General features: G+C 64.1%; 1 protein-coding gene across 1 annotated transcript; it reads left to right on the forward strand.

Moving 5' to 3' along the window:
• The first annotated feature begins 19,378 nt into the window (after positions 1 to 19,378).
• Positions 19,379 to 25,359, forward strand: LOC142819019 (leucine-rich repeat-containing protein 25-like). The gene is made up of 3 exons (XM_075902910.1): positions 19,379 to 19,939; positions 21,621 to 22,094; positions 24,520 to 25,359. Exons 2-3 carry the CDS (start codon positions 21,625 to 21,627, stop codon positions 24,659 to 24,661), a joined length of 612 nt encoding a protein of 203 aa, XP_075759025.1. The 5' UTR covers positions 19,379 to 19,939; positions 21,621 to 21,624; the 3' UTR covers positions 24,662 to 25,359.

A 25,359-nucleotide genomic window follows, 5' to 3' on the forward strand; every position in this document is an offset into this window, starting at 1 on the left:
GCCAGGAGGAGATGAAGCCTCAGGACGGGGGGGCGGGGAAACCCTGCGCCAGAGAGCGGGGCCGAGCCAGGGTGCGCAGCCTGGGATACCAGGGGTGCGGGTGCATTAGAAATCAGGAGCCAGAAGGCCCCTGCTGTCCTGCCCTGCAGCCAGGCATTGGCACCTGGCTCTGCCCCCATCGCCAGCTGGTAGCAGCAGTTTGGGGGCAGAGGGGGGGCAGGGGGCTAGGAAGACCCAGCCTGCGACCGAGCATGTGGTCCTGAGTGACGAGCTGCCGAGTGACCCTGGGCAGAAGCCCATCCAGGCCTGCTGTCCTCTCACCCCCTGGAGTGCCCCACACCCAGGGGGCCAGGCGAGGAGCACTGAGGCAGCAGGGAGGGAAGGCCATGGGAGGCTGGTCTGCCAGCACAGCATCTGCCCTGCATGGTCCGCTGGCATCAGCTGGCAGGGCACTGTGGCAGGAGGTAGGGTGGCCCCACGGGGCAGGGGGAGCCGTGCCCAGTAGCCTCGAGCCGCAATGGGGCGGGGGGGGGGGGGGGGCGCTGGCACACAAGTGGCAAGTGGGAAGGTGGGGAGGGGAGCGAGTGGAGGAGGAAACTGAGGCAGGGCTATGAGCGCGCAGAAGGACCCCCCCTTCTCGCCCAGGCCTGTGATGTTTGCTGCCAAATTTCCCCGTCCGGGTGCAGGCCCCTGGTGGGCTGCCCTGCCCCACGGTTGCCATGGGGCTTGGTACCGGGAAGGAGCGGATGGAGACGGAGGCCCCCGGTGCGCGGCACAGCAGGAGGGAGGCACAAGCAGCAAGTCCCCGGTTAACACGCTCGTGCCACCGGCTCCCCGGCCAGGTGCATTCATCAGCTGGCAGGTGGACCCACTGCAGCGGCCGGGGGGAGGAGCAGATAACGCCGGGCCTGTGCCAGGGGACGAGGCAGATGGGGCTGAGCCAACGGGCCCCCCTCAGCCTGGGTCCCTGGTGCCGCCTGCGTGTGTCGGGGGATCACTGCAAACTACCCCCTCTCGGCGGCTCTGTGGTTACCTCCTTGGCAAGGCCAGGTGCCCTGGTAACCCCTATGGGTGCTGCTTCCTCGCCCCACCACGGCCACCGCCCCCTCCACGCCCTCCAGAGCCCCCGGCCAGGACTTGGACAGGGCCAGTGGCGCTGCGGACGCCAGGGCCAGCTGGGACCAGGCAGAGCCGCAGGGAATCTCATGCAGCACAGCCAGGTCCAAGGCTGCCCATGCCGGTGCCGGCCGGGCTGCTGCTCCTCGGCCGCTGCTTCCCCCTGCCCAGGCTTGGCAGCCGGGGTTCCAGCCCCGTGCTCTGATTTGCATGCTGCTGGGAGGTGCCCAGAGAAGGGGGACGCGGGGGGCTCCCCGTCCAAACACGGGCCATGGCTCCCGCTGGGTTCCTGCAAAACCCAGCGCCTGCTGCAGCCAGCCTGGAGTGGGCCAGGGGACGAGACCCTCCCGCCAGTGGCTGCAACGTCCTTCCTTGCGAGCTCTGGGGGCCCCTTCTGGGGCCCCTGGCTGCAGGGGAGGCCGCAGCCACACGCCTGGCCAGCCAAGAGTGAAACCCGGCCCTTGGGGACTCGGGCTGCCTGGCTCCGTACAGTGGCCCCACACGGCCTGGCGGCTGGAACCGGGCAGGATCGAACCCGTAAGGGCTTGCAAAGCAGCAGATCCCGCCTGACGGGCCGGGCCACCTCGTGCCCTGACACCACGGTGATGGGCCCCTAGAGTACAGCCACCCAGCTGGCTCTGCCCAGGCCTCCCAGAGCCTTGGCCCAGGCTTGTGCCGGTGGGAAGTGGAGGGGCTCCCTCTAGGATGTTCGGCTCAGGGCTTTCCAGCGAGGGGGGCGGAGGGAGACCCAGGGAAAGGCGGCAAAGCTCCGCAGAGGACGGGGATGGGGCACAATCCAGCCACGTGCGTCGCGCTGCGCCTCCCAGCAAACCAAGGGAGGCGCCAGAGCCGAGGGTGGGCGGGGGCAGGCCCCACGAGTGGGCGTTACAGGCGGGAAGCCCAGCTCTGCAGAGGAGCGAAATGCCAACATCCCCCCCCCCCCCCGAGTTCACAGTGACCCCCGGAGCAGCCAGCACACCGTGCCTCAGTTTCCCAGGCGGCCGCCGGGCTGAGCCCGAGAGCCCCAGGCGGAAACACCCAGGGCCAGCCTGCATGAGAACTCCCCCACTGGCCCTGCTCTGCCCCCCAGCCCTCTGCCCGACTCACTCCCTGCTGGCAGGCGGCCTGGCTGTGGGCAGGCCGGGTTCATCCCAGCTTCACGAGACCCGGCTCCACACCAGGATGCCAGGCGGAGCCCCCCACCCCCTCTCCGAGCCTGTTTCACCCTGGGGGTGCCCCAGCCCTTCCCTGGCCTCCTGTATCCGGCAGCTCCTTGAGCAGGGGCATTCAGTTCAGTCACGTTTGACCCGTGTCCTGGAGCCAGTGGGACCCCCCTCCCCCCTCCAGCACACGGCCCACGACGCGCATCTGGCTCGCAGCCCCCTGTAGCAGGGGGGGCCCCTCCGGCCACGTCAGCCCCATGGCACACGGAGCCTGCTCTTTGCTGGCCACCTGGGCCTAGGCCTCCCTGCGCAGCTCAGCAGCCCAGCCAGGGACATGGGCGGCCGGAGCCACACCCCGGCTGGCCTCAGCGAGCGCTGCCCAGGCGCCAGGACTGTGGGCAGGGGCAGGGGAATTCAGCCTCCATGGGTCTATTTGGAAACCATGGGGCCAGCACGGACAACCAGAGGCAGAGCTTTCTTGCCCAGCGCCTCGGCCCCAGAGCTTGCATCCCCTGGCATGTGGGGGGGAGGCAGCTGGGTCTCCCAGACCAGGCAGATTCTGGAGGTGAGCACCATGGGCAATGCTCCCTCTAATCTCTTCCATCCATGTGCAGAATAAATTTTGTGTGCACCGAGGCACGTGCGAATGTGCACCACCCGCAGAAACACACCACCGTGCGGCGGGCGCGCTGCTCATCAGCTGGGCAGTGTCGGACCCTCTCCTGAGCGGCTCCCCAAGCACCCAGCTTACAGGGAACCCTGGGAGAGGGTCCCCTGAGGCCAGGGCATTGGGAACCCGGCCCAGAGGCGACGCTAGTCCCTGTCCTAGCTCTAACCCCACGGGCTTCATGGGCCTGTGACACTGGGAAAGGGGCAGGCCCCGACCTCCTCTTTTTGCCTGGGGCAGAGCAGTCCATGATGGGCAAACCCTAATTTTTGGCGAGTTGTTTTGGAGGCCTGCGTGTGCCTCAGTTTCCCCGGTGCGCGGCATTTCTGCCCAGAGGGTGGGAGAGGGCTGGTTGCTCTCAGGCCAGGCTCAGAGCCGGTGTCGCCTCCCGGTCTGGGCCTTGGTCCCCTTATCAAGGGAGGCCTCTGAAAAGACAAAGGCAACTCCGCTCGCCCAGCCCTGGGTACCTAGCAACCAACGCCCCAGAGCCATGAAGACTTCCCGCCTCTCCGGCCCCAGCTGCCGAACAAAAGGCTGGAGAGGGCTGAGGTGGGGACCCTGTCGGCTGCTGGGGACAGGCTGGGCTCTGACCTGGCATTTGGACCAAGGGGGGGTCAGACTGATGGGGAGGCGGAGCTTGAACAATGGGGCTTGGCTCCCCCCCCCAGCTCACAGGGGGTGGGGGCGGCTGAAGGAGGTGGTGATGCTGTGCCCTGGAGGAAGGGTGATGGGCGGCACATGGGGGGAGAGGGGACAGTGTCTGGTCGGCCTAGTTGCCCTGGGCCTCAGGACAATGGATCTCATTCCTAATACTGTAGCTCCTGGCTAAGGTGTGCCCTCCCCAAAAAAACCCCAACATGGCTCTATGGCAGGGGTGGGGAACCTCAGGCCGGGGGCCCCCAGCTTGCCTGGATCTGGCCCCCGAGGCTCAACATTTGGGAACCCGTACTGGCGCTCCAGCCTTCCTGCCCCCCACCTGGAGGGCTGGAGCACACAAAATCTACTAGCCTGCCCCCCCCGGCTCTGGTGTGTGAGGGGAATGGGGGGAGCATCGTTCCCCTTCTCAGTCAGGGGCTTCTCACTTGTGTGTGGCCCCCGCCTGATTTTTCTGTGGGTCATTGGCCCCCCGACCCAAAAAAGATTCCCCGCCCCTGCTCTACGGGATCTGCCGCGGCCAGTGCGCAGGCACCCCGCCCCTTGGGAATTGGGGTTCCCCAGGCACCCCAAACTCTGCCCTGGGCTGCTGGCATGTCAGCTGAGGGGGGGTGACCCCCCCCCACCTCGCGAGGCGATGACCCCCAGCTCCGCAAAGAGCGGAGAGGGGTGGCGGGCGGGACACGGTGCGTGCGCCCAGCATGGTGCATCGTTCGGCGCGCAGCCGCTGGCCTTGTAGGCAGCCGCCGGGCTCCTCCGCCAGCCAGAGGCCGAGCCGGGCGCTGGACCGACTGAGCAGAGCTGCCCGAGTCTCGCCCCCGCCCCCTCCCCGGATCGGCTGCGCCCGGGCGCCGACGGAGCCCCTGGAGCCCTCGCCCCAAACTCGGAGGCTCCAGTTATTGACGTGCGCCGGACTCATTGTGGATGCCAGCGGAGGGAGGGCAGGCGCCTGACTTCAAGAGCTGCTTCATGACCCAAAAAACTGTCAGTCTTCCTTGGAATAAATCGTGGAATGCTACATTGCAGCAGCACGTGGGGGTGGGGGGGCGCGCCTGGGCTGCTGGGCGGCCCCCAGCTCCCGGCACCCGCTCAGGGCCCCCGGGGGCTCCTCAGCCCAGGCCGTGGGGGCTCCAGGAGGGTTCTCTGGCCGGCAGAAAGGGCCCCGGGGCCTGCCCTGGCTGCACCCCAGCTGGCCGGCTGCCGCCGACTCCCCCTGCATTCCCAGCCCCGAATCCGCCAGGCCCTTGAGCAGAATCAATTGACATTGCGGGGAGCTTGAAACAGCCACTGCAGCTAGTTCCCGAGTTTGCAGAGTGCGGGATTGGGCAGTTTGGGTTTAATTGTAATTGTTGAATTCTTTGTGTGAGTGAGTGTGTGTCTTTGTGAGGCTGTGTGTGAGTGTGTGTGTGTGTGTCTTTGTGAGGGGGTGTGCGTGTGTGTGCATGAGTATGTGTGTGAGTGTGTGAGAGAGAGAGTGAGGATGTGCATGTGCGTGCATGTGCATGTGAGTGTGGGCGTGCGTATGTGCGCGTGCACACACATGTGAGTGTGTGTGCACGTGCATGTGTGTGTGTGCACGCATGTGTGTATGTGAATGTGTGTGTGAGTGCATGTGAGTGTGTATGTGAGTGTGTGTGTGCACATGAGTGTGTATGTGAACGTGTGCATGTGTGTGTGAGTGTATATGTGAGTGTGTGCATGCCGAGAGGCCAGCAAGGGCGCGGGGCGGCTGCGGTGCTGCTGGGGGCTGAGCGTGCACGGAGCCGCTTTCAGACAGGGAGCGCTGGCCCTGGGCTGCTGGGCTGGGCGGGGGGCCTGGGCCCGGTGGCCAGTGAAGAGCAGTGGGGGTGGAGGCCGGTGAGGGGGGGTCTCCTCCGTTACTGTGTGTGCAATGGGCGTTGGTGGCTGTGCCAGGCGCCCGGCCTCCCGTGCCAGCCGCCCGGCCTCCCGTGCCCGCCCACGATGCCTCAGCCCCCGTCCCTGAAGCCGACTGCCCACCCCTGCCCGTTGGCTGAACCTCTGACTGTCCTGCCAGCCAGGCTGCCAAAGGGGGGGGGGTTCCTAGGAAAACCGGCCAAGAAACCTGAGCTGGCTCTTACTCCTCCCGCCGCCACCACCTGGCCGAGGTGCAGAGATTGGGGAGCAGGGCGCTGCCAGAGCTATGGGCAGGGGCCTCCCCCTCCTGGCTCCCCATGCCCCAACGCTGGGCATTCCTCGGCACAGCCCCGTCTCCCGTGTCTGCCTAGTCATCTCCAGCGTCGCACCAGCTGTGCCCACCTCAGGGCAGCCCCCTGTGGTGCTGGCGGGGGAGAGGGAAGGAAGGTGGGGGGAGCTATCCCCTGCCTCCCCCCCCCCGCCCCGTGTTCCCTGGCTCCTTGCAAGGCAGCCAGCTGTGACGGAGCAGCTTGGCCAGCCCGCCAGGGCCTCCAACATCGCCCAGCAGGGGTCGCTGTACAACGCAGCACCGACCCCTCGGCACGCCCCAACCTGTCGGTCCGGGGGTGCCCTGCCTTCCCTGCCCAGAGCGCGCCAGGCCCTGTGGGCTGGGCGGGGGCTGCAACAGGAGGGTGGCTCCTTCGCCCAGGAGCTGAGACCCAGAGGGGTCGGGACGCTGGTGGGGGTCGCCTGGGGAATGCCTGACAGAAGCAGGGCTCAAACTCCCGTCCGCCAGGTCCCTGGCCCGCCCCCGAACCCGGCTCCCAGGATTGCAGCTGCGGCCAGCATGTCCAGAGGAAGCGGTTTCCCTGGCAACCGGGCCCACATGGCTGCTCTGGGACCCTGCTGACGGGGACTCGGCCGCAATGGGGAGCTGTGGACCGGCAGCCTCGTCCGTCTCACCTGTGGCCCGGCAGGGCAGAGGGCACCGGCGGGCAGCTGCCCAGGGGCACGTGGGCAGATGCCCAGCCAGCCATGGAGACTTCCCGGCACCAGCAATGGGGATCCAGCAGGGGGCGCTCTGCACAGCACAAGGGCTCATGGACCCTGGGGGCCCCTGCCTCAGGTATAGCATAGGACACACATGCTGCCAGCCAGGAGACCCTGCAAGGGGTTCAGTCTTGTTCCAGCGCCCTCTGCCCCGGTCCTTACCCACTGGGGTGCAGAGGGTCCCAGGCACGGGGGCTGCCCTGCCTGGGGCCCCATCGCAGAGGAAGCGCAGGGATCACCCCCGGGCAGGGGCGGGAACTGCAGGTTGCCTGCCCGGTGCCGCCCGTCTGCGGCTTTGCTCCGTTTGTTGCAGTGCTGCACTGAGATGGGCTGGAACACCCCGGGGCAGCCCCACCGCCAGGGTCTGTATTGCCCCAGGGCTGGCTCGGGGAGAGAGCCTAGGCTGACACTGCCCCTGTCCGTGCTTTGGGAGAGGAGGACCCGGCTCCCTGCAGCTGCCACCCTTCCTTCCCAGGCCAGGGGGGCGGCCCGTGCCCTTTCGGCTCCCCCTGAGCCAGCTGCTCTGAGGGCAGCATTTCCTCCTGCAAGGGCGCGACACCCACGGCCGGGCATGGGAGCCCTGCAGTGCCAGTCTCCCATCCTAGCACAGGGCAGCTCGTGTCTGGCCTTGATTCCCCAGGTGGCTATAGTGCTGGGGCGGAACGGGGCGCTGCACGCTCGGGGCAGCCGAGCACACCCCCTATGCCTGTGCCGTGGAGGGATTAGCCAGCACGCCGCGGCCAGTCACGCCTGGTTGGCCCTTCTGCCACACGAGCCAGGCATTAGCAGCACACGGTGCTCCCCGGGCCCCGGCGGCTGGAGACGGCAGACTTGGCAACCAGGAGCGAGCTGGGACCAGGCAGGAGCCAGGCAGACCCTGCAGGAGCAAGCAGACCGCTCACCAGGGAACGAGGTCCCGGCCTCGAGGGGCTAGCGTGTGCGTGTCGTGCATAGATGTATGCAGGCGTGTGCGGGCGTGCGTGTGCGTGTGCTGTTTGTGTTTCACAGGTGGGGGGATGTGTGCATGCATGGTGCCTGTGTTTTGCATGTTTGTATGTGCATCCCTATATTGTGGGGGAGGGGTGTATGTTCCCTTTGCGCGTACCTTGTGTATTGTGACAGAGCTCCGACGCAAACTCGCTGGGGCCTGTGTGACCGGGCGGATTTGCTCGCCTCAGAGGCTCACAGCAGCCCACGGTCTTAGGCACCAGGCCTGGGGCTTAATTTGCTGTTTGTCGGTCTCCTTTCATCACTGGCCAGCGCAGGGTAAATCGGAGAAGAAACATCACAGGCCTTTACCCCCAGTGGACACGGGGAGGTGGGTGTGGGGGGGACCCCGGCCCTCCCTCTACTCCGGGTACCAGCCCTGGGATAGTCGCTGCTCATGTACACATGCTGGAATCCAGCTCCGAGACCCCCGGGCTACTTCCCCAAACCTTCCTTCTCCCCGCCCTCGGCAGCGCTCTCCTCCTTCCACCCAGCTGCCCGCCCCCTACCACTGCCCGCAGCGTCTTTTGGAGCCAGTCTGAACTGGTTTCCTTAATTACCCCCCGTGTCCTAATTGGCCCAGGCTGGCCAGACTCTGCAGGCCTGGTCAATTAGCCCCAGGGGTTCCACTGCCCCATTGCCACTGCTGGTCCTGAACGTGCCCCCCGTGTTACGCGATGGGGGATCTCCTCAGGCTGAGGCTTATGGAGCGCCACTCCAGTATTTTTTATAGCCCTCTGACCTGACCCTGCCATGGTGTGGGGGGGGTGTGCTGTGACGGGGGGGGGGGGGGGTTATGTCTGCACTGTGTGTATGTGATGTGGGCGGTTCATTCACTTTGTGTGTGTATGTGGGGTGTGTGCATGTTGTGTGTATATGGAGGCGTGTGTGCGTGCCCTATGTGTCTTGTGTGTGTGTAGATGGGGACGTGTGTATGCTCAGTGTGTGTTGTGTGTATATGGAGGTGTGTGTGCGTGCCCTATGTGTGTAGATGGGGACTTGTGTATGCTCAGTGTGTGTTGTGTGTATATGGAAGTGTGTGTGCTTGCCCTATGTGTCTTGTGTGTGCAGATGGGGATGTGTGGTGTGCAGATGGGGATGTGTGCATGCCCCGTATGTGCAGATGGGGATGTGTGCATGCCCCGTATGTGCAGATGGGGATGTGTGCATGCCCCGTATGTGCAGATGGGGATGTGTGCATGCCCTGTGTGTGCAGATGGGGATGTGTGCATGCCCTGTGTGTGTTGTGTATATATGGAGGCATGTGTGCGTGCCCTATGTGTCTTGTGTGTGCAGATGGGGATGTGTGCGTGCCCCGTGTGTGCAGATGGGGATGTGTGCATGCCCTGTGTGTGTTGTGTATATATGGAGGTGTGTGTGCGTGCCCTATGTGTCTTGTGTGTGCAGATGGGGATGTGTGCATGCCCCGTGTGTGCAGATGGGGATGTGTGCATGCTCCGTGTGTGCAGATGGGGATGTGTGCATGCCCTGTGTGTGTTGTGTATATATGGAGGTGTGTGTGCGTGCCCTATGTGTCTTGTGTGTGCAGATGGGGATGTGTGCATGCCCCGTGTGTGCAGATGGGGATGTGTGCATGCTCCGTGTGCGCAGATGGGGATGTGTGCATGCCCTCTGTGTGTTGTGCGTGTAGGGTGCATGCCCTGTGCATGTGTGCACGCTGGCTGCAAGCTGTCATGCCGTGACCCCAGAGGGTGAGGACTAACTTGAGCTCAGCCTGATACCAACCAAGGCCCAGTTCCCCAATGGGGGCTGACTTCCGTACTTCAATTTACCCTGGGCTCTATCACGGCCTAACCATGGAGCCAGAGTCCCCTTGGGCGCTCGGATCCCCAGCATCACGCAGCCTTTGTGAGAGATGGGCCCTGCACCCAGGGTCCCAGTGACATTCAGGTTCTGCCCAGTCCCAAAGAGCCGCCGTCACTTACCCCCTGCCCCTTGCACCTGAGATTTCACACCCAGGCCAGCACCGGCAGCCGAGAACCGATGCCCGGATTTACTACACAGGGCAAGGAAACGCGTCCTTTTCCCGGTCCGGCGGGTCGGCAGAGACGTGCACAGGTGAGCCCACGCTGACATTCCGACAAGGGCAGAGGCTGCTCCGGGAGGTTAGGATAAGATCGGGTCAGGGAGCCCACAGGATCTGTGACTTTCAGAGACCTCCAGGGCATTTTCCACATTGGCCTCAGGCCTGTGCCGGGGGGTGGGGTGGGGGGAGCTGCCAGCTGGTGCAAGTGGGGTGGGCCCCGAGGTCTCTGCCACGGGGAGATTGGGGGGGGGGTTGGAGCGCTGAGCCACCGCGAACAGTGGGAGATGCGCAGCTGTCGGCAGCTGCTGCTGGAGGCAGGGGCTGGCGCTGACCCCCCCCCCCCACCTCCCAGCTGTCAGCCCCTCCATCCAGTTATTTTTAGTAGCCGTCACAGATAGGTCACAGGCTCCTGGGAATTTTTGTTTATTGCCCACAACTTTTACTAAAAATAACTGTGGCCAAATCTCTTTAATTATCCACAAGCTCCGGCTGCCCTTTGGGGCCCACGCAGCTGGGGAGCCCTTGCCTACGCCTAGACCCCGGCTCCAAGCAGCAGAGACATGCGGGGGTCCTCCTTGTTATTCCCTTCCCCCCATCCCCGTGCCCCGTTCAGCTGCAAATTCAGCCGCTGGGAGGAATCCACTTCGTTCCCCTCGGGCAAGGAGTAGGAGCGGAAGCAACAGTCTTTGGTCCTCTTTAATGCTCCGCTCTGGTTCGTGGGGCGGGGGGGGATCAGCAGCCATCCCTGTGGGGCTGGCCAGGACCCCAGCACCGCCCCCCTCCCCTCCCTTGCTCCTGCCGAGCGAGCTACGGATGCTCACAGTGCCCACCTGGCATCACCACAGGTGTTAGAAGTGAGTGCCCAGGTGGCAACAGCTCCACTCAGCACAGCCAAACCTGTTCTGAGCCCTGCTAGCCAGGGGACCCCCTGCCACCCCCCTTCCCCGGTGCCAGGCGACTGTCTCCATCCAGCTCTGGGTTCACCAGGCATGGGTAGCTTGGCATGATGATGCCAGCCGCACACTGGCTAGCTGGGCACAGACCTGATGCCCACACACCCATTGCTCTCGTCCCCCCTTGGCCAGCTCCGGTGCCTCCTGATGGGCAGCATGTCTGTGCATCTCTGGTCCTCTCCCCCCCCCCCCGCCACGCCAGGCTGTGCCACCCCCAGGGGTGCGCCTTGCCGGGTGCCCGCCTCGTGCTGGGGTGGGGGAGGAGCCGCTCAACGCGGCTCCGGGGTCTGGCGTCTGCCGGCAACTCTCAGCCCCGATCCGAGGAGGAGGATGTCACCATGGTAACCCATAAAAACCTCCCCGTCGCGCTCCAGGCTCCAGCGCCGCCGAGCCGGCGCTCCAGTTGCTGGGCGGAGGGCAAAGGCGGCAGCAGGGAAAGGAGCCACGAGCAGCGGGCGGCTGGCGAGAAAGGCACCAAGGGGGAGAGGGCACCTTCCCCCTGCGAAGAGCCCGGGGCTGCCCCTACAGTGTTTCCCTGACTGGCCATCTGAGGCCCTGTCCCTGATGCCCTCAAGGACCCCCCCCAGCCCCTGAGGCAGGGCGCCGGGCACGCTGGCACCCTCCGCTTCCGCCCTCACCCTGGGGAACGTTGGGGGTCAGGGAGCTTCCCCCCAGGCCTCCGCCTGCCGCAGCTGGAGCGCCCCCCGCCTGTGCTGGGCCCTGGGGGGCTGGCGCAGTCCCCTGCCCAGTTAACCATAACTAAGCATCACCTGGTAAGGGCAATGCTAACCGGTTAACTGGGTAACCAGTCACATCCCAGTGGGGGCTCAGTGCAAAGTCTCCCCTAGGGCCATGGACGAGTGGGGAAAGGGGAGGGTCAAAATCTGTCACTCAGGCGTTAGCCAGGCCTGGGGTGGACTCGGCCCAGGGGTCTCTGGGGATGTAGCTGCCCGCAGTTCTGGGAGCAGAGTCCTCTGGGTGTTAGGAACCTCCATGCCCCATTGTGTGTGTGTGTGTGGGGGGGTTAAACCTCCCACCTGGGCTGGCGGCGCCTCAGGAGTAGGGGGTCTGCTGCAGCTGGACCAGCTGCTCCCTGAGTCTGCAGGGGTGGGGGAGATGTTAGGCTGGCTCTGACCTGGGAGGCTGGGAAATGACAAACAAGGCAGAGCCCCCGGCCCGGTGCCCACAGCAGCCCCCAAACGTCTCCCAGCCAGGGCAGGGCCATGCAGCTGCCCCGGCGGGGTGGGTCAGGCACGCGCTGACCCGACGCAGCCCGAGGAATCCTCCAAGGAGGCGTCTCCCGGGAACCCTGGATCCTGAGCCGCCGCGGTGAGGTTTCCAGCTGTGGCTCGAGGCTGGCCTCTGCTGGCCACCTCCCCAGGCTGCCCGTGCGCACCCGGCGGCGTCTCCTCCCCAGGCCAGAGCGCTGGCAGCCTCCAGGGGACTGAGCAGAACAGGGCAATTTCCGAATGACCCATCCGTGGCTGGCCAGGCCCTCCTCCAGAGCATGAGGGGAGAGGGGGGAGCGGATAGTGTTCCCTGTAAGCTGAGTGCCTGGGTGGCCACCTAGAATAGGCTTAGGTGCTGCCCAGCTGTTTAGCAGAGCACCCACAGCCATCCAGGGTCAGTAGCATGTGGTTGTATTGGTGGTGCACCTCTGCACTTGCCTTGGTGCACGCAACAAAATTTATTCTGCACATGGGTGGAAAAAAAGAAGAGGGAACACTGGTCCCTGAGCATCTTGACTAATAGCCATTCCTGGACCTGGCCTTCTCTAGTTCTTTTTTTGAACCCGGTTATAATGTTGGCCCTCCCAGCGTCCCTTGGCGGTGAGTTCCACAGGCTGGCAGTGCGCTGGTGGGGAGGGGAGGAGAGGAAGTACTGCCTCGTGCTCGTTTTAAACCTCCTGCCTGTTCGTTTCCGCGGGCGACCCCGGGTGGCTGGGTTATGTCCCTGGTCGCGTCCCTCCCTTCACCGTCTTGAAGCTGAACATCCCTTGTCACACCTCAGGCGGCAGCTGTCCCAGTCAGTTCTCACTTGTCCTGCCCTACTAGGGATTCATGAGCAGCGTTAGGATAGTTTCTGTTTTATCTATCCCTTGACTAAGGGCTCCGGACTCTACCACGTGCAGTCACAGGCGGAGGCCCGGCACTGCTACAGGAAAAGCCTCCGTTGTCCCCCCCCCCGGGTCGCCCCCTTTCCATGTGCTGTCCCCCCCAGTTTGCTCAGCTCCACGTCACCTGCCCCTGCCACGGCTCCCCCTTGCCCATGTGCCTGCCAGGCCCCACGGTGCCACAGCAGGCCCACGGAGCTGCACCACAGGCCTCCGCAGTCCAGCTGTGAAGGTTGCAGAGCTGTTCCGGGCTGCGGCTGGCGCTTTGCAGCCAGAGAGCAGGGAGCTGCCCTGCACCTGGGGAGCCTTGGCCCCGGCCCTCGCAGTGCAGCCGACAGTGGGGAGGGATGCCCCACACTGGGCCGGCTGCAGCTGGAGAGCTTCCCCCCCACACCCGTCAGCAGCTGGCTCCAAGCTCCGTGCCAAGCAGCTGATAAGGCAGCAGCTCCCAGCTCATATCAGCCCGCTGGGGCCGATAAGGCCCATGCCCCCGGTCACCAGCTGCCCGCTCGCCAGGGAGGTGCCCGCAGGGGCTGGTGGGGTGGGCATGGCGCCCGACACCTGTGCCCGACTGAACTCCCCTGCCAGCCTCTCCCCAGGCTGGGAGAGGTGGAGCCGAGCGCGGGCGCCCAGGGCCCCTGGCATGGCTTGGCTGCCCCCTTGGGATGCCTGGCTGTTTCAGCGCAGGGGTCGCACCTGGCACGCCCGCGCTTGGAATCAGGCCCATCTCTGAGCCCTGGGGCCCCGTCGGGTGACCGGCCCCTCTGTGGTCAGGAAGCTCTGCAAACCTGCCTGGGAAATGTGAGCCCAGGGAGGAGAAGTGCACGTGGGAAATCCCCAGCACCAGCCGCAAGTCCTGGCAACAGAGCCGTCCACCCTGATGTCTGCGCCGGCCCCGGGCCCCTCCCGCCAGCCCCCTCCCGCCTTCCCCGCTCACTGGTCTGCGGCCTCCAACAGCAGAAGAGAAGCAGGTCTTCGGACAAAGGGTGTGAGGCCCCATGCACACACACAAATGAGCATGTGTACGCAGATGAGCACACACAAATGAACACACACACACACAAATGAGCACACGCACATGCACACACACAAATGAGCATACTCATGTGAGCATGCACACACAAATGAGCACGCTTACACAGACTAGCACACACACACACAAATGAGCACACATGCACACAACCGCAAATGAGCCTACACACATGCGCACGCACACACAAATGAGCACATGTACACAGACGAGTACACACACAAATGACACATGCACATACACACAATGAGCACGTGTACACAGACGAGTACACACACAAATGAGCACACATGTGCATACACACAGATGAGCACATGCACACACACACACAAATGAGTATGCATACACAGACAAGCATATACACACACACATGCACATACACACAAATGAATACACACATGTGCAAACACACATGCACAAATGAGTCCGCACACACTGACAAGCACCCGCAGGTGTGTACCCCCCCCCCCCCTCCGCCAGATGAGCGCACTCACACTGTGGGGCATGTCTCCACTAGGAAATTATTTCAAAATAACTAGATTTGAAATAAGAACTGCCAAAATAATAAAATCGAAATAGCGTGTCCCCACGACGGGGAAGCTTCGAAATGAGTTCGAGGCAGGTTCCCTTAATATGAATACGCTTCCTTGAGTTTGAGCCTCAGGAAGCCCAACTATACATATAATATGATGGGGGCTAAGTTAGCTACAACTAATCAGGAAAGAGATCTTGGCGTCATCGTGGCTAGTTCTCTGAAGACGTCCACGCAGTGCGCAGCGGCAGTCGAAAAAGCAAACAGGATGTTAGGAATCATTAAAAAAGGGATAGAAAATAAGACGAAGAATATCTTATTGCCCTTATATAAATCCATGGTACGCCACATCTAGCATACCACGTACAGATGTGGTCTCATCTCAAAAAAGATATACTGGCATTAGAAAGGGCTCTGAGAAGGGTAACTAAAATGATTAGGGGTTTGGAACGGGTCCCATATGAGGGGAGATTAAAGAGACTGGGGGTGCGTCTTAACCGGCATGATTTTGCGGAAATACTTTTAACGGAAAAGTTTTTCCGTTAAAAGTATTTCCGCAAAAGAGCGTCTAGATTGGCACAGATGCTTTTGCGCAAAAACTTGCCAGCTGTCGACACCGGCCGCTTGAATTTGCGCAAGAACACTGACGTTCTAATGTAAGAATTCAGTGCTTCTTGTGCAAATACTTTGACGCTCCCGCTCAGGGATAAGCCCTCTTGTGCAAGAATACTTGCACAAGAGGGCCAGTGTAGACAGTCACCTTAATTTTTTGCACAAGAAAGCCCGATGGCTAAAATGGCCATCGGAGCTTTCTTGCGCAGAAGCGTGTCTATACTGGGCATGGATGCTTTTGCACAAAAGCATCCGTGCCAATCGAGACGCTCTTTTGCAGAAATACTTTTAACGGAAAAACTTTTCCGTTAAAAGTATTTCCGCAAAATCATGCCAGTCTAGATGCAGCCGGGGACTTTTCAGCTTGGAAAAGAGGAGACTAAGGGGGGGAATATGATAGAGAACTATAAAATCATGAGTGGTGTGGAGAAAGTGAATAAGGAAAAGTTATGTATTTGTTCCCATAGTATAAGAACTTGGGGCCACAAATGAAATTAATGGGCAGCAGGTTTAAAACAAATAAAAGGAAGTAGTTCTTCACACAGCGCATAGTCAACCTGTGGAACTCCTCGCCTGAGGAGGTTGTGAAGGCTAGGACTATAACTGGGTTTAAAAGAGAACTAGATAAATTCATGGAGGTTATTAGCCAGGATGGGTAAGGAATGGGGTCCCCAGCCTCTGTTTGTCAGAGGGTGGAGATGGATGGCAGGAGATAGATTGATTGATCATTACCTGTTCGATTCACTCCCTCGGGGGCACCTGGTACTGGCCACTGTCGGCAGACAGGGTACTGGGCTGTATGGACCTTTGTTCTGACCCAGTATGGCCGTCTGTCAGTGGTGCAAGCCCCCCCACTGTGCCTCAGTGCCCCCTGACTGTCCTCATATAGCCCCTCTCAGGGCAAGTTACAGTCTGTATAGGTTGCTCATCATTGGCATCTGTCCCAATGTCTCGGCTTACCTAGTCGGCCTCATGATAGGCCCACAAACCAGAGGCTTTGTCTCCAGCCCCTAGCCAAGGGGAGTCTTGGCTGGCCCGCTTCCAGCCTTTGCTGGCTATCCCCAGCTTGTCTCCCTCCAAGGAGCTCCTGCTTCCTCAGCAGTCAGCTCTCCACTGGCTCTCCCCCTAAGCAAACTGCTTCTCTATATACACCTGCCAGCTGGGCTCACACTGGCCCTAATGGTTTCAGCTGGCTTCTACAAGCCAATTGTGCTGCCCTAGATAGTTGCCAGCTGGGCTCTCCCTGGCCCAAACAGCTTCAGCTGGCCTCTTTGTTTCTCGCCCCGGCTCAGGGCCTGAGTCCTGGTCTTAAAGGGCCAGTGCAGGGCAGGCGCCCTGTCACACCGTCCTTATGTTCTTATGTAAGCCCTGGGGAGCAATTAGTCTGAATGACTCTGGGGGTCCTCCCAGCTGAGTGTGGTGTGGGCGAGGCCCCCTCCTTTCACCCCGCCCTGCACCTCACCTCCCTGATGCCAACGCCCCATGAGCAGGGAGCTTTTGTGCCGCCGTCAGCCGAGAGGAACCCGAAGCAAGAGCACCCGCCAGCCCCCGGGGTCTCCCGACCCACCAGCCAGGCACAGCACGGCCCAAAAGGAAGGGACGCCGCAGCCCCCCCCGGGACGCCCCGCACCCGACGCCCCAGCAAATCGCAGCCAGCGAGGCCTGGCGCCGTGTCACGGCTCACAGGTCGAAATAGCTACCTTCCCCCACAAACAGGATCAGGCCCACGAGGCTCCCTTCCCTCCCTCTGCAGCAGGAAGCCAGCGCTGGTGGGGGGACGGCCACTGGCCACCGCGGGCTCCTCATTGCCGGGGGGGGTGAGCCCTGAGCCCGCGGCCCACCTGCAAGATACTCACAGATCACTGGTGGTCCACGGACCACACCTTGAGACCCACTGGGACCGTGGGCTGGGACTCCCTACCGGGGCGGCCTGTGACTGCTGGCAGCAACTATCCCCACTGGCTGGAGATGGGGCACTCGAAACAGAAAATTCTCTCCCAGGTGTCTGGCCCCCCCATTCTCAGGGTCTCACCGTTCGCCACCTCGGGGGCTGGGAAGGAGTTTCCCCCAGTTTGGCAGAGATCCTGAGGGGTTCACCGCCTTCTGCAGCCTGGGGCGGGGGTTGTGATGTCGCGTCGGGGTTCCCCCGCCTCCTGCACCCCCGTAATGGCACGGACAGACTCCGCCAGCCAGTAGAACAGAGGGGGTTTATTGCGTCTCTAGGATACAGCACAGCACAGATGGAATCTGGTTCCAGGGCAGGCCTAGGATGCCTCAGCCCCCCTGGAGATGGGGGAGACTGGCCCCTAAATCCCAGCCCCTTGCTTAGGCTGCTTCCTCCATGATACCAGACAAACTAAAACTCTCTCCCAGCCCTGCCCCCCAGCCAGGTGCTGGTCTCTGCCCTCCTTCCTTTGTCTCTCCCTGGGCGGCTGAGCCTGGGTGTCTGGGTTAATCCACATTTGGGAGAGTCGGTGAGAATCTCCCATCCCAGCGCAGGGGGACCCCGGGTCACAGAGCAGACAGCCCCCCACTACGCCGCAGGGGTGCTCTCTGCAATGTGACTGGAGGGCCGCGGGAGCTCAGCTGGAGATCCTGGGTCTCCTGCAGGGGCGAGGGGGGGTGTGTGCGGCTCTACAGGCCACAGGGCAGGCGAGATGATCCCAGCGGGCCCTTTGGGCCTGACGGTCTCCTGAGTCGTCCCCGCCTGGCTCCTGGCGGGGCCCGGGCCCAGAGACGGAGACCGTGGGGAGCAAGTTCCTAGAGCTGCGTCGCGAACCAGGCTGGCGCCCAGCCGGAGGAAGCAACCCAGGGCCCGGCGCGGTCCCATGACCTATTGGTTTGTGCTACGAGCAGGGAAGAGAAGTGGAGGGAGCCCCCCTCAGCAGCCTGGGGGATTTCGGAACTTTCCCCTGCAGGCTGCACTTACGGTAACTGCCTTTGCTTCCCCCCGGCCAGCTTCCTCAATTCGCTGCCAAGCCTGAGTCAGACCTCTGGCGAGGGGGGAAGGGGAGCCGGCCAGGGCAGGAGATGCGGGGCTGAGGACTCCAGAGCTGTGTTTCTTAAACTTTTTAAGACCGAGGAACACTAAACCATATTTTTTTATGGGGGAACACCAAGGATTTTTTGTTGAGAAAAGAAAAAAAAAGGTCGGGGGGGAGAGAAAGGGTTGGGGGGAAAGTTATTGAGCACAAAGAAAAGGGTTGGGGGACATTTATTGAGCAAAAAAAAAAAAAAAGTTGCCTACCCCTTTAAGGGTGGCCATTTTGAATTCTGTTCTCCCCGGCACACCTCCGACTGCCTGGTGTGCCCTGGAACACAGTTTAAGAAACACTGCCCCAGAGGGCTCGGGACCAAAGACAAAGGCTCTGTCCCCGCAGCCCCGGGTCTGCCTTGCAAGCTCGCAGCCTCTGCGAAGAGGGGCAAACTCCGCCGGACCCGGGGCCCATGCCTGGCTCACTGGCCCTGCCCTGGTTCCCGGAGCTGGCTGGAGCCCAGCTTGAGTGGGGAGGCTGTGCCCGGCGTGGCTCTGGGGACGAGCCAGGCTGCAGGCTGACGAGGCCCTGGCCCGGGGGAGGCAGCGGGAGTCGGGGCCAACGGGAGGAGGGGTCAGGCGTGCATGGTGCCCATGCGGAGGGGGGGGCTGCTGATGAGGGAGCCCTGTGTCCCTACTGCAGGGCTCCCCCCCTGCCCAGCCCAACTGCTCCCCAGAACACCGAGCCCAGCCCAGCGTGGCGTCCGGTGCCCCGGGAGAGGAGGGTCCTGGGGGCAGCGGTGCAGGCTGGCAGTGTCTGCACCCACCCTCAGCAGTGACACGGCGCCGGGGAAGAGCCGAGGGCCAAGGCAGCATGGCAGAGGGGGTGCGCTGGCCCCCCACTGGCTTCCAGGCAGGGACCCCCGAAGCTTTGGGCACAGAGAGGCAGAACCTTGAGAGACGAGGGAAATTATGATGGGGGGGGAGTTCGCTCGGCTCCAGCTCCTTTCACCCCAAACCCCGTCACCAGGCCCTGGGCTCTCCGGGGGGCCCCCAGACCCAGCTCGCTGGCCTCTGCAAGCAGCAGCTGCTGCCTCGGCCTTTTCCCCCTGCTGAGGGGTGGGGGCTGGAGCCTTGCGGGTGGAGAGGAGAAGGGAGGCCCGGAGGACCGAGGGTGGGGGACGGGACCAGCCCAACGCCCCGGCGCCTGTGGCTCTGTGCTCCCTTGCCAGGGCGGGAAGTGCCCTGTGCTGCCAGGGGGGGAGGCGCCCGTTGGGTTTCCTGTCAGGACCGCATGTGGCAAAGCCAGCATGTGGGGCAGGGGGCGCCCTGGGCCCTCAGGGTCAGGCCTGGCCGGGGGCACTATGCCCGGGGGCTGCAAGCCCGGAGGGGGGGGCCCTTGAAGAGAAATGCCTCCCGGCCCAGGAGTGTTTCACAGTTTGTCGGTTGTGACATCCGGAGAGGAAGTGCCACTTCCTTCTTGCGCCCGGGATGCTGAGGCGCCTTCCTGGGGCTGAGTGGGGCAGGGCACGGCCCTGTGGGCACCCTGCCCCCGCCCCTTCCTGGCCACCGGACGGCAGCAGCACCCGGCGTGTCCCCCCGCACCGGCCTCGGGCGCAGCCAACGCCCCGCGGTGCTGAGAGACCCGTCCCCGCTCTCCTCCCTCGCCGTTCTCCCGGCCTGTGATGCTACCGGGGATTCCCCCGGAGCTGGGAGCCCCCTGAGCTGCCCTCAGCTCTGCCCCGACGGGGACTCTTTCCGGTCACCCAGCCCACCCCGATGGGGCTGCTCCAGCCGCCATAGCCTCCGATGTCCCAGGGTGGCACGGCTTTGCCCTGCCCGGGGGCCACAAAACATCCCCCGGGCCCCACAGGCACCCCCCACCTGCCAGCGCCCAGCCTGGGCGGTACCGGATGGAAACAGGAATGGACAGTGACCAGGGCAGAAAAGGGGCCAGCCCGGGGCAGCCGGGCAAGGGTCGGGCTCCCCTCCCGCTTCCCAAGCCCTGCCCCAGTTCTGGGGTGACGCCCCGGAGCTCCCCTCCCCCACGCCGTGACACAGCCTCTGGCCAGCAAGAGAGGAACTTGCCTGTTCCTCTTCTGTCCGGCCGAGCCGCAGAGCAGCCGAGCAGCCGCAGCCGAGGGCTGGAGCCGGGCGAACGCTCAGGTAGGAGGCAGGGGACACCATGGGGCGAGGCCTGTGGGCAGGGGCCATTTGCCCTTTGCCCCTGCCCGGCCTGGGGAGGCACGAACAGCTGCAGGGGAGCCGGGGCCTGTAGCCACGAGCCATCAGCCTGTCGGCAGAGCCCCGCCCGGCAGTCCCCTACCACCTTGCGGCTTGGAGCAGACAAGGGGGGGTTGTGGGGCAGCCCTGTGAGCGGCTGCTGAAGGGCCGAGGCAGCAGCTGGGCTGGGACCTTCCCTGCAAATGGCTTGATTGCCAGGAAGGTCCGGGACGCCCCTGCTCCCTGGGGTTCGTCTGCCCTGACCCCGTCTCCCCAGGGCCGGGCACCCCTGCCAACAGGGCAGCAGGAACCCTGTGGGCAGGGGAGCCTCCGCCAAGCGCCTCCGCTACGTCCGGCCGAAGGGTCTAGTGACTTGGTGCAGCCCCGGCCCCCAGCCCTGCAACGCATCTGCCCTGCTTCCCGCAAAGAGCTTCCACTGGGAAAAAGGGAGCCTGGGGCCACAGCTGGAGCACAGACACGCCCCCCCCCCCCAGCTCTGTCCTGGCTCCCTGTGCTCAGGCCGGGCACAGACACCCCCCTCCCCAGCCCTGTCCTGGCTCCCTGGGCTCAGGCCGGGCACAGACACCCCCCCCCCCCCCGCTCTGTCCTGGCTCCCTGGGCTCAGGCCGGGCACAGACACCCCCCCCCAGCTCTGTCCTGGCTCCCTGGGCTCAGGCCGGGCACAGACACCCCCCTCCCCAGCCCTGTCCTGGCTCCCTGGGCTCAGGCCGGGCACAGACACCCCCCCCCCCCCCGCTCTGTCCTGGCTCCCTGGGCTCAGGCCGGGCACAGACACCCCCCCCCCAGCTCTGTCCTGGCTCCCTGGGCTCAGGCCGGGCACAGACACCCCCCCCCCCCAGCTCTGTCCTGGCTCCCTGGGCTCAGGCCGGGCACAGACACCCCCCCCCCCCCAGCTCTGTCCTGGCTCCCTGGGCTCAGGCCGGGCACTGACACCCCCCCCCCCCCCCCAGCCCTGTCCTGGCTCCCTGGGCTCAGGCCGGGCACTGACACCCCCCCCCCCCAGCCCTGTCCTGGCTCCCTGGGCTCAGGCCGGGCACTGACACCCCCCCCCCCCCCAGCCCTGTCCTGGCTCCCTGGGCTCAGGCCGGGCACAGACACTCCCCCCCCCAGCTCTGTCCTGGCTCCCTGTGCTCAGGCCGGGCACAGAGCACTTCTGCCACCTCTAGCTCCATTTGCCCCAGAGCATCTGTCTCTGCTCCCCGCCCACCCCTCCCCCCACAAAGCCACCGGCTCATGACTCCGCAGAGCTTGCACTCCCTGCTTGCACTTTTCCCCCAGCTCAGCACATCGGTGCGACCTCAGCCTGTGCCTGGGGGAGGGGAGCCAGGGCTCCTGGGGGGGGGGGGGGGCAGAGCAGTGCCCGTCTCCCCAGCCCCTCCCGTGCCCTTCAGCTGCCTCCTTTGCAGAGCGGGCCCATCGCCGCCTCGGCCCGGGGCAGCTCCCAGCCGAATGCACCAGGAGCGGCTGCGGCGTCCTCTCGCGGGCCGGGGAGCCCGTGGGGAGCAGAGGGGCCTGGAGCCGATCAGGCCGAGGGGTGTTCTCTGTGCGGCTGCAACCTCCCCTCCCCCGCTTACAGCCCGTCCGGGTCTTGCTTTCCGGCTAGGAAGATGCTGGCGCTCCTGGCAGCCCTGCTTGCCCTGCACGGCGTGGCGGGCAGCATGGTCCAGAACTGCACGTGCGAGCCCGAGAACTGCACGGCGCCTCCCTGCCTCTGCCTCTCGCCGCGGGACCAGAGGATCATCAACGTCACCGAGTTCCACGCCCAGGAGTGCAGGGGTCTGGGCACGCTGGGCTTCGTGGCCATCGCCGCCTCCGTGTTGGCCGTGCTGCTGCTGGCGGGGGGCCTGGGCGGGGTCTTCGTCCTGCTCAGGAGGAAGAGGAAGGCCTCCGAGGACCACGGCAAGCGGGAGTCCACGGCCTCCATCGGCCACGGCCAGCCACGCTACATCAGCCGCAGCGCAGAGCCAGGCCCCGGCCAGGGCTCCTGCCAGGTTGGCGATTACGAGAACATCTTCATTGGCCCCTCCCAGCCCGCAGGACAGTACGAGTGTCTGGAGAGAAGAGCACCGCAGTACAGGTGAGCCCACGGCGGGGACCCCTGGGTACCAAGCCCCCTGCCCCCGGGAGGCAGCGGCCCTGGGGTGGGGGCAATGACAGAGAAAGGCAGACAGCTGGAAGATGAATAGATAAGGTGTGTGGAGATAGATAGATAGATGGGGGAACGGTGTGGGGCAGGATAGATAGATAGATAGATAGATAGATAGATAGATAGATAGATAGATAGATAGATAGATGGGGGGACGGTGTGGGGCAGGATAGATAGATAGATAGATAGATAGATAGATAGATAGATAGAGGGGGTGTGTGGGGATAGATAGATAGATAGATAGATAGATAGATAGATAGATAGATAGATAGATAGATAGATAGATAGATAGATAGATAGGGGGATGGTGTGGGGCAGGATAGATAGGCAGACAGATCTAGCTAGCGGGAGAGTGTGTGGAGGGATATAGATGGACAAGCAGATAGACGAGGTGGCTACGTCTAGACTGTATCCCTTTTTCGTAAACGGGATGTAAATTAGATGTAAATTAGACGTATCGCAATTGCTAATGAAGCGGGGATTTAAATCTCCCCCGCTTCATTCGCATAAAAGAGGCTGCTGCTTTTTTTTCGGCACGGGGCTTTGCCGGAAAAAAGCGCCAGTCTAGACACTGATTTTGCGGAAAATCAAGCCTTCTCCGAAAGATCCCTTATCCCTTCTTTCAAGAGGGTCTGATCACTGGCAGAGGTGGGGGATTGCCCCCCCCAGCGGTGCCCATACACTACGGGGGAAGAGAGGACATCTCTGAAAGACCCTGCTACAGCACTCTGCCTCCCCTCCCCCCATGCCACCACACTCCCCCCACCCTCCCTCTCCCCTCCATGCCACAGCACTCCACTCCCCCTCCCCCTCCCCCTTTCCTCCCCCCCATGCCACCACACTCCCCCCACCCTCCCTCTCCCCTCCATGCCACAGCACTCCACTCCCCCTCCCCCTTTCCTCCCCCCCATGCCACCACACTTCCCCCACCCTCCCTCTCCCCTCCATGCCACAGCACTCCACTCCCCCTCCCCCTCCCCCTCCCCCTTTCCTCCCCCCATGCCACCACACTCCCCCCACCCTCCCTCTCCCCTCCATGCCACAGCACTCCACTCCCCCTCCCCCTCCCCCTTTCCTCCCCCCCATGCCACCACACTCCCCCCACCCTCCCTCTCCCCTCCATGCCACAGCACTCCACTCCCCCTCCCCCTCCCCCTCCCCCTCCCCCTTTCCTCCCCCCCATGCCACCACACTCCCCCCACCCTCCCTCTCCCCTCCATGCCACAGCACTCCACTCCCCCTCCCCCTCCCTCTCCCCCTTTCATCCCCCCATGCCACCACACTCCCCCCACCCTCCCTCTCCCCTCCATGCCACAGCACTCCACTCCCCCTCCCCCTCCCCCTCCCCCTTTCCTCCCCCCCATGCCACCACACTCCCCCCACCCTCCCTCTCCCCTCCATGCCACAGCACTCCACTCCCCCTCCCCCTCCCCCTCCCCCTTTCCTCCCCCCCATGCCACCACACTCCCCCCACCCTCCCTCTCCCCTCCATGCCACAGCACTCCACTCCCCCTCCCCCTCCCCCTCCCCCTTTCCTCCCCCCCATGCCACCACACTCCCCCCACCCTCCCTCTCCCCTCCATGCCACAGCACTCCACTCCCCCTCCCCCTCCCCCTTTCCTCCCCCCATGCCACCACACTCCCCCCACCCTCCCTCTCCCCTCCATGCCACAGCACTCCACTCCCCCTCCCCCTCCCCCTCCCCCTTCCTCCCCCCATGCCACCACACTCCCCCCACCCTCCCTCTCCCCTCCATGCCACAGCACTCCACTCCCCCTCCCTCTCCCCTCCCCCTTTCCTCCCCCCCATGCCACCACACTCCCCCCACCCTCCCTCTCCCCTCCATGCCACAGCACTCCACTCCCCCTCCCCCTTTCCTCCCCCCCATGCCACCACACTCCCCCCACCCTCCCTCTCCCCTCCATGCCACGGCACTCCACCCCCTACCCCCATCCAGTCCCTGCCATGACACTCCACTCCCCCCCCAGCCACGGCCACCACGCTTCCCCCTTCCGGTCAGTCATGGGTCACCCGCCACCCAGCTCGTGCTGCTGCAGCTGCTGTCTAGATTTGCCACAGAGCCGGTTTCCTGCCTGTGACCAGATGGAAGGTGCCGGGTGACAGCCCCGTGCTGGGAGCCGTGGCCCCGGGCTGCTGCCAGTCCTGGCACCCTCAGGCAGCCCTGCCATGGCGTGGAAGGCCAGCGGGCCTGCCCCCTTCTCTCCCCTTGGTCCGACCCGCCCGCCCACGCAGAGTTCCGATGCCGTGGCCAGAGCCTCGTGCAGGGGTCTGGGCCCGCCAGCTCCCCAGCTGCTCCCCAGGCAGTGCGGGTAACACGGGGCCCTCTCTGCCGTAGGGTCCCGGACGAGGACTGTTACATGGAGAGCGACGCCTGCCACGGGGACCTGCCCATCTACTGCAACACCCAGCAGCTGTACGACGGCAGCTACCCCGCGCCCCACGACCCCGAGGACGTGTACATCGTCCCGGACACATGAGCCCTGCGCCCGCCTGCCGGGGGGCATCCCGGCCTCTGCTGCCGCCTCCGGGGACTGGGCTTGGGCAGCGGGGGCGGGAGAGGGCTGGGCATCCAGGGCCCTGTTTAGCAGCTGTGAATATTTGTCACCCCCTGGGAAGGGGGCTGCTCGGTTCCCAATTGAAGCAGCCGTGTCCCTGTGGGCCCCCCTGCAGCCATAACCCCAGTCGGCCTGGCTAGAATGTAGACTGCTCCGGTTTTCCCGGGGGCAGGGGAGGGGACCTGGAGTTCCCCCTCCCCCATGCACAGGGAGTGCTCCCGACTGAGTGGGGAAGGGGGATCCTGACTGCAAATTCCTCCAGAAACAGCCCCCGTTTCTCCTGCCAAGGTGCCTGGTTCTGCCTCTGCCCCCACCGGGATCCAAATACCAGCCAGCTGGCTCCCGTGGGGCTGCCTCTACAGCCAGGGGACAGGGGCATGGTGTGGCCACCCGCCGGAGCATCCAGCCCGGAGGGACATAGGGCCGGCAAAGGGGGCGCAGGCGGGAGCCGATTCCACGTGGCCTCGCCGGAAAGGAGGGACCCGGAGCGCTGGGGGGAGGTGCCCCCGGAGCAGGGCTCACGGCAGCCAGGCCATGGTGTAGTGGGGATTCCCGCCTGGCCCGGCCCCGCACCCGTGCTGTACAGTATGCACCAAGCTTCAGTAAACAGGCTGTAGTCA

This window comes from Pelodiscus sinensis, chromosome 19, assembly GCF_049634645.1.
Source record: "Pelodiscus sinensis isolate JC-2024 chromosome 19, ASM4963464v1, whole genome shotgun sequence".
Classification (NCBI taxonomy): domain Eukaryota; kingdom Metazoa; phylum Chordata; order Testudines; family Trionychidae; genus Pelodiscus; species Pelodiscus sinensis.

Coding starts and splice junctions, on each gene's coding strand:
- LOC142819019 (XM_075902910.1), top strand. CDS start 21,625: ATGCTGGCGCTCCTGGCAGCCCTGCTTGCCCTGCACGGCGTGGCGGGC. Junction 22,095..24,519: donor AGAAGAGCACCGCAGTACAG/GTGAGCCCACGG, acceptor TCTCTGCCGTAG/GGTCCCGGACGAGGACTGTT.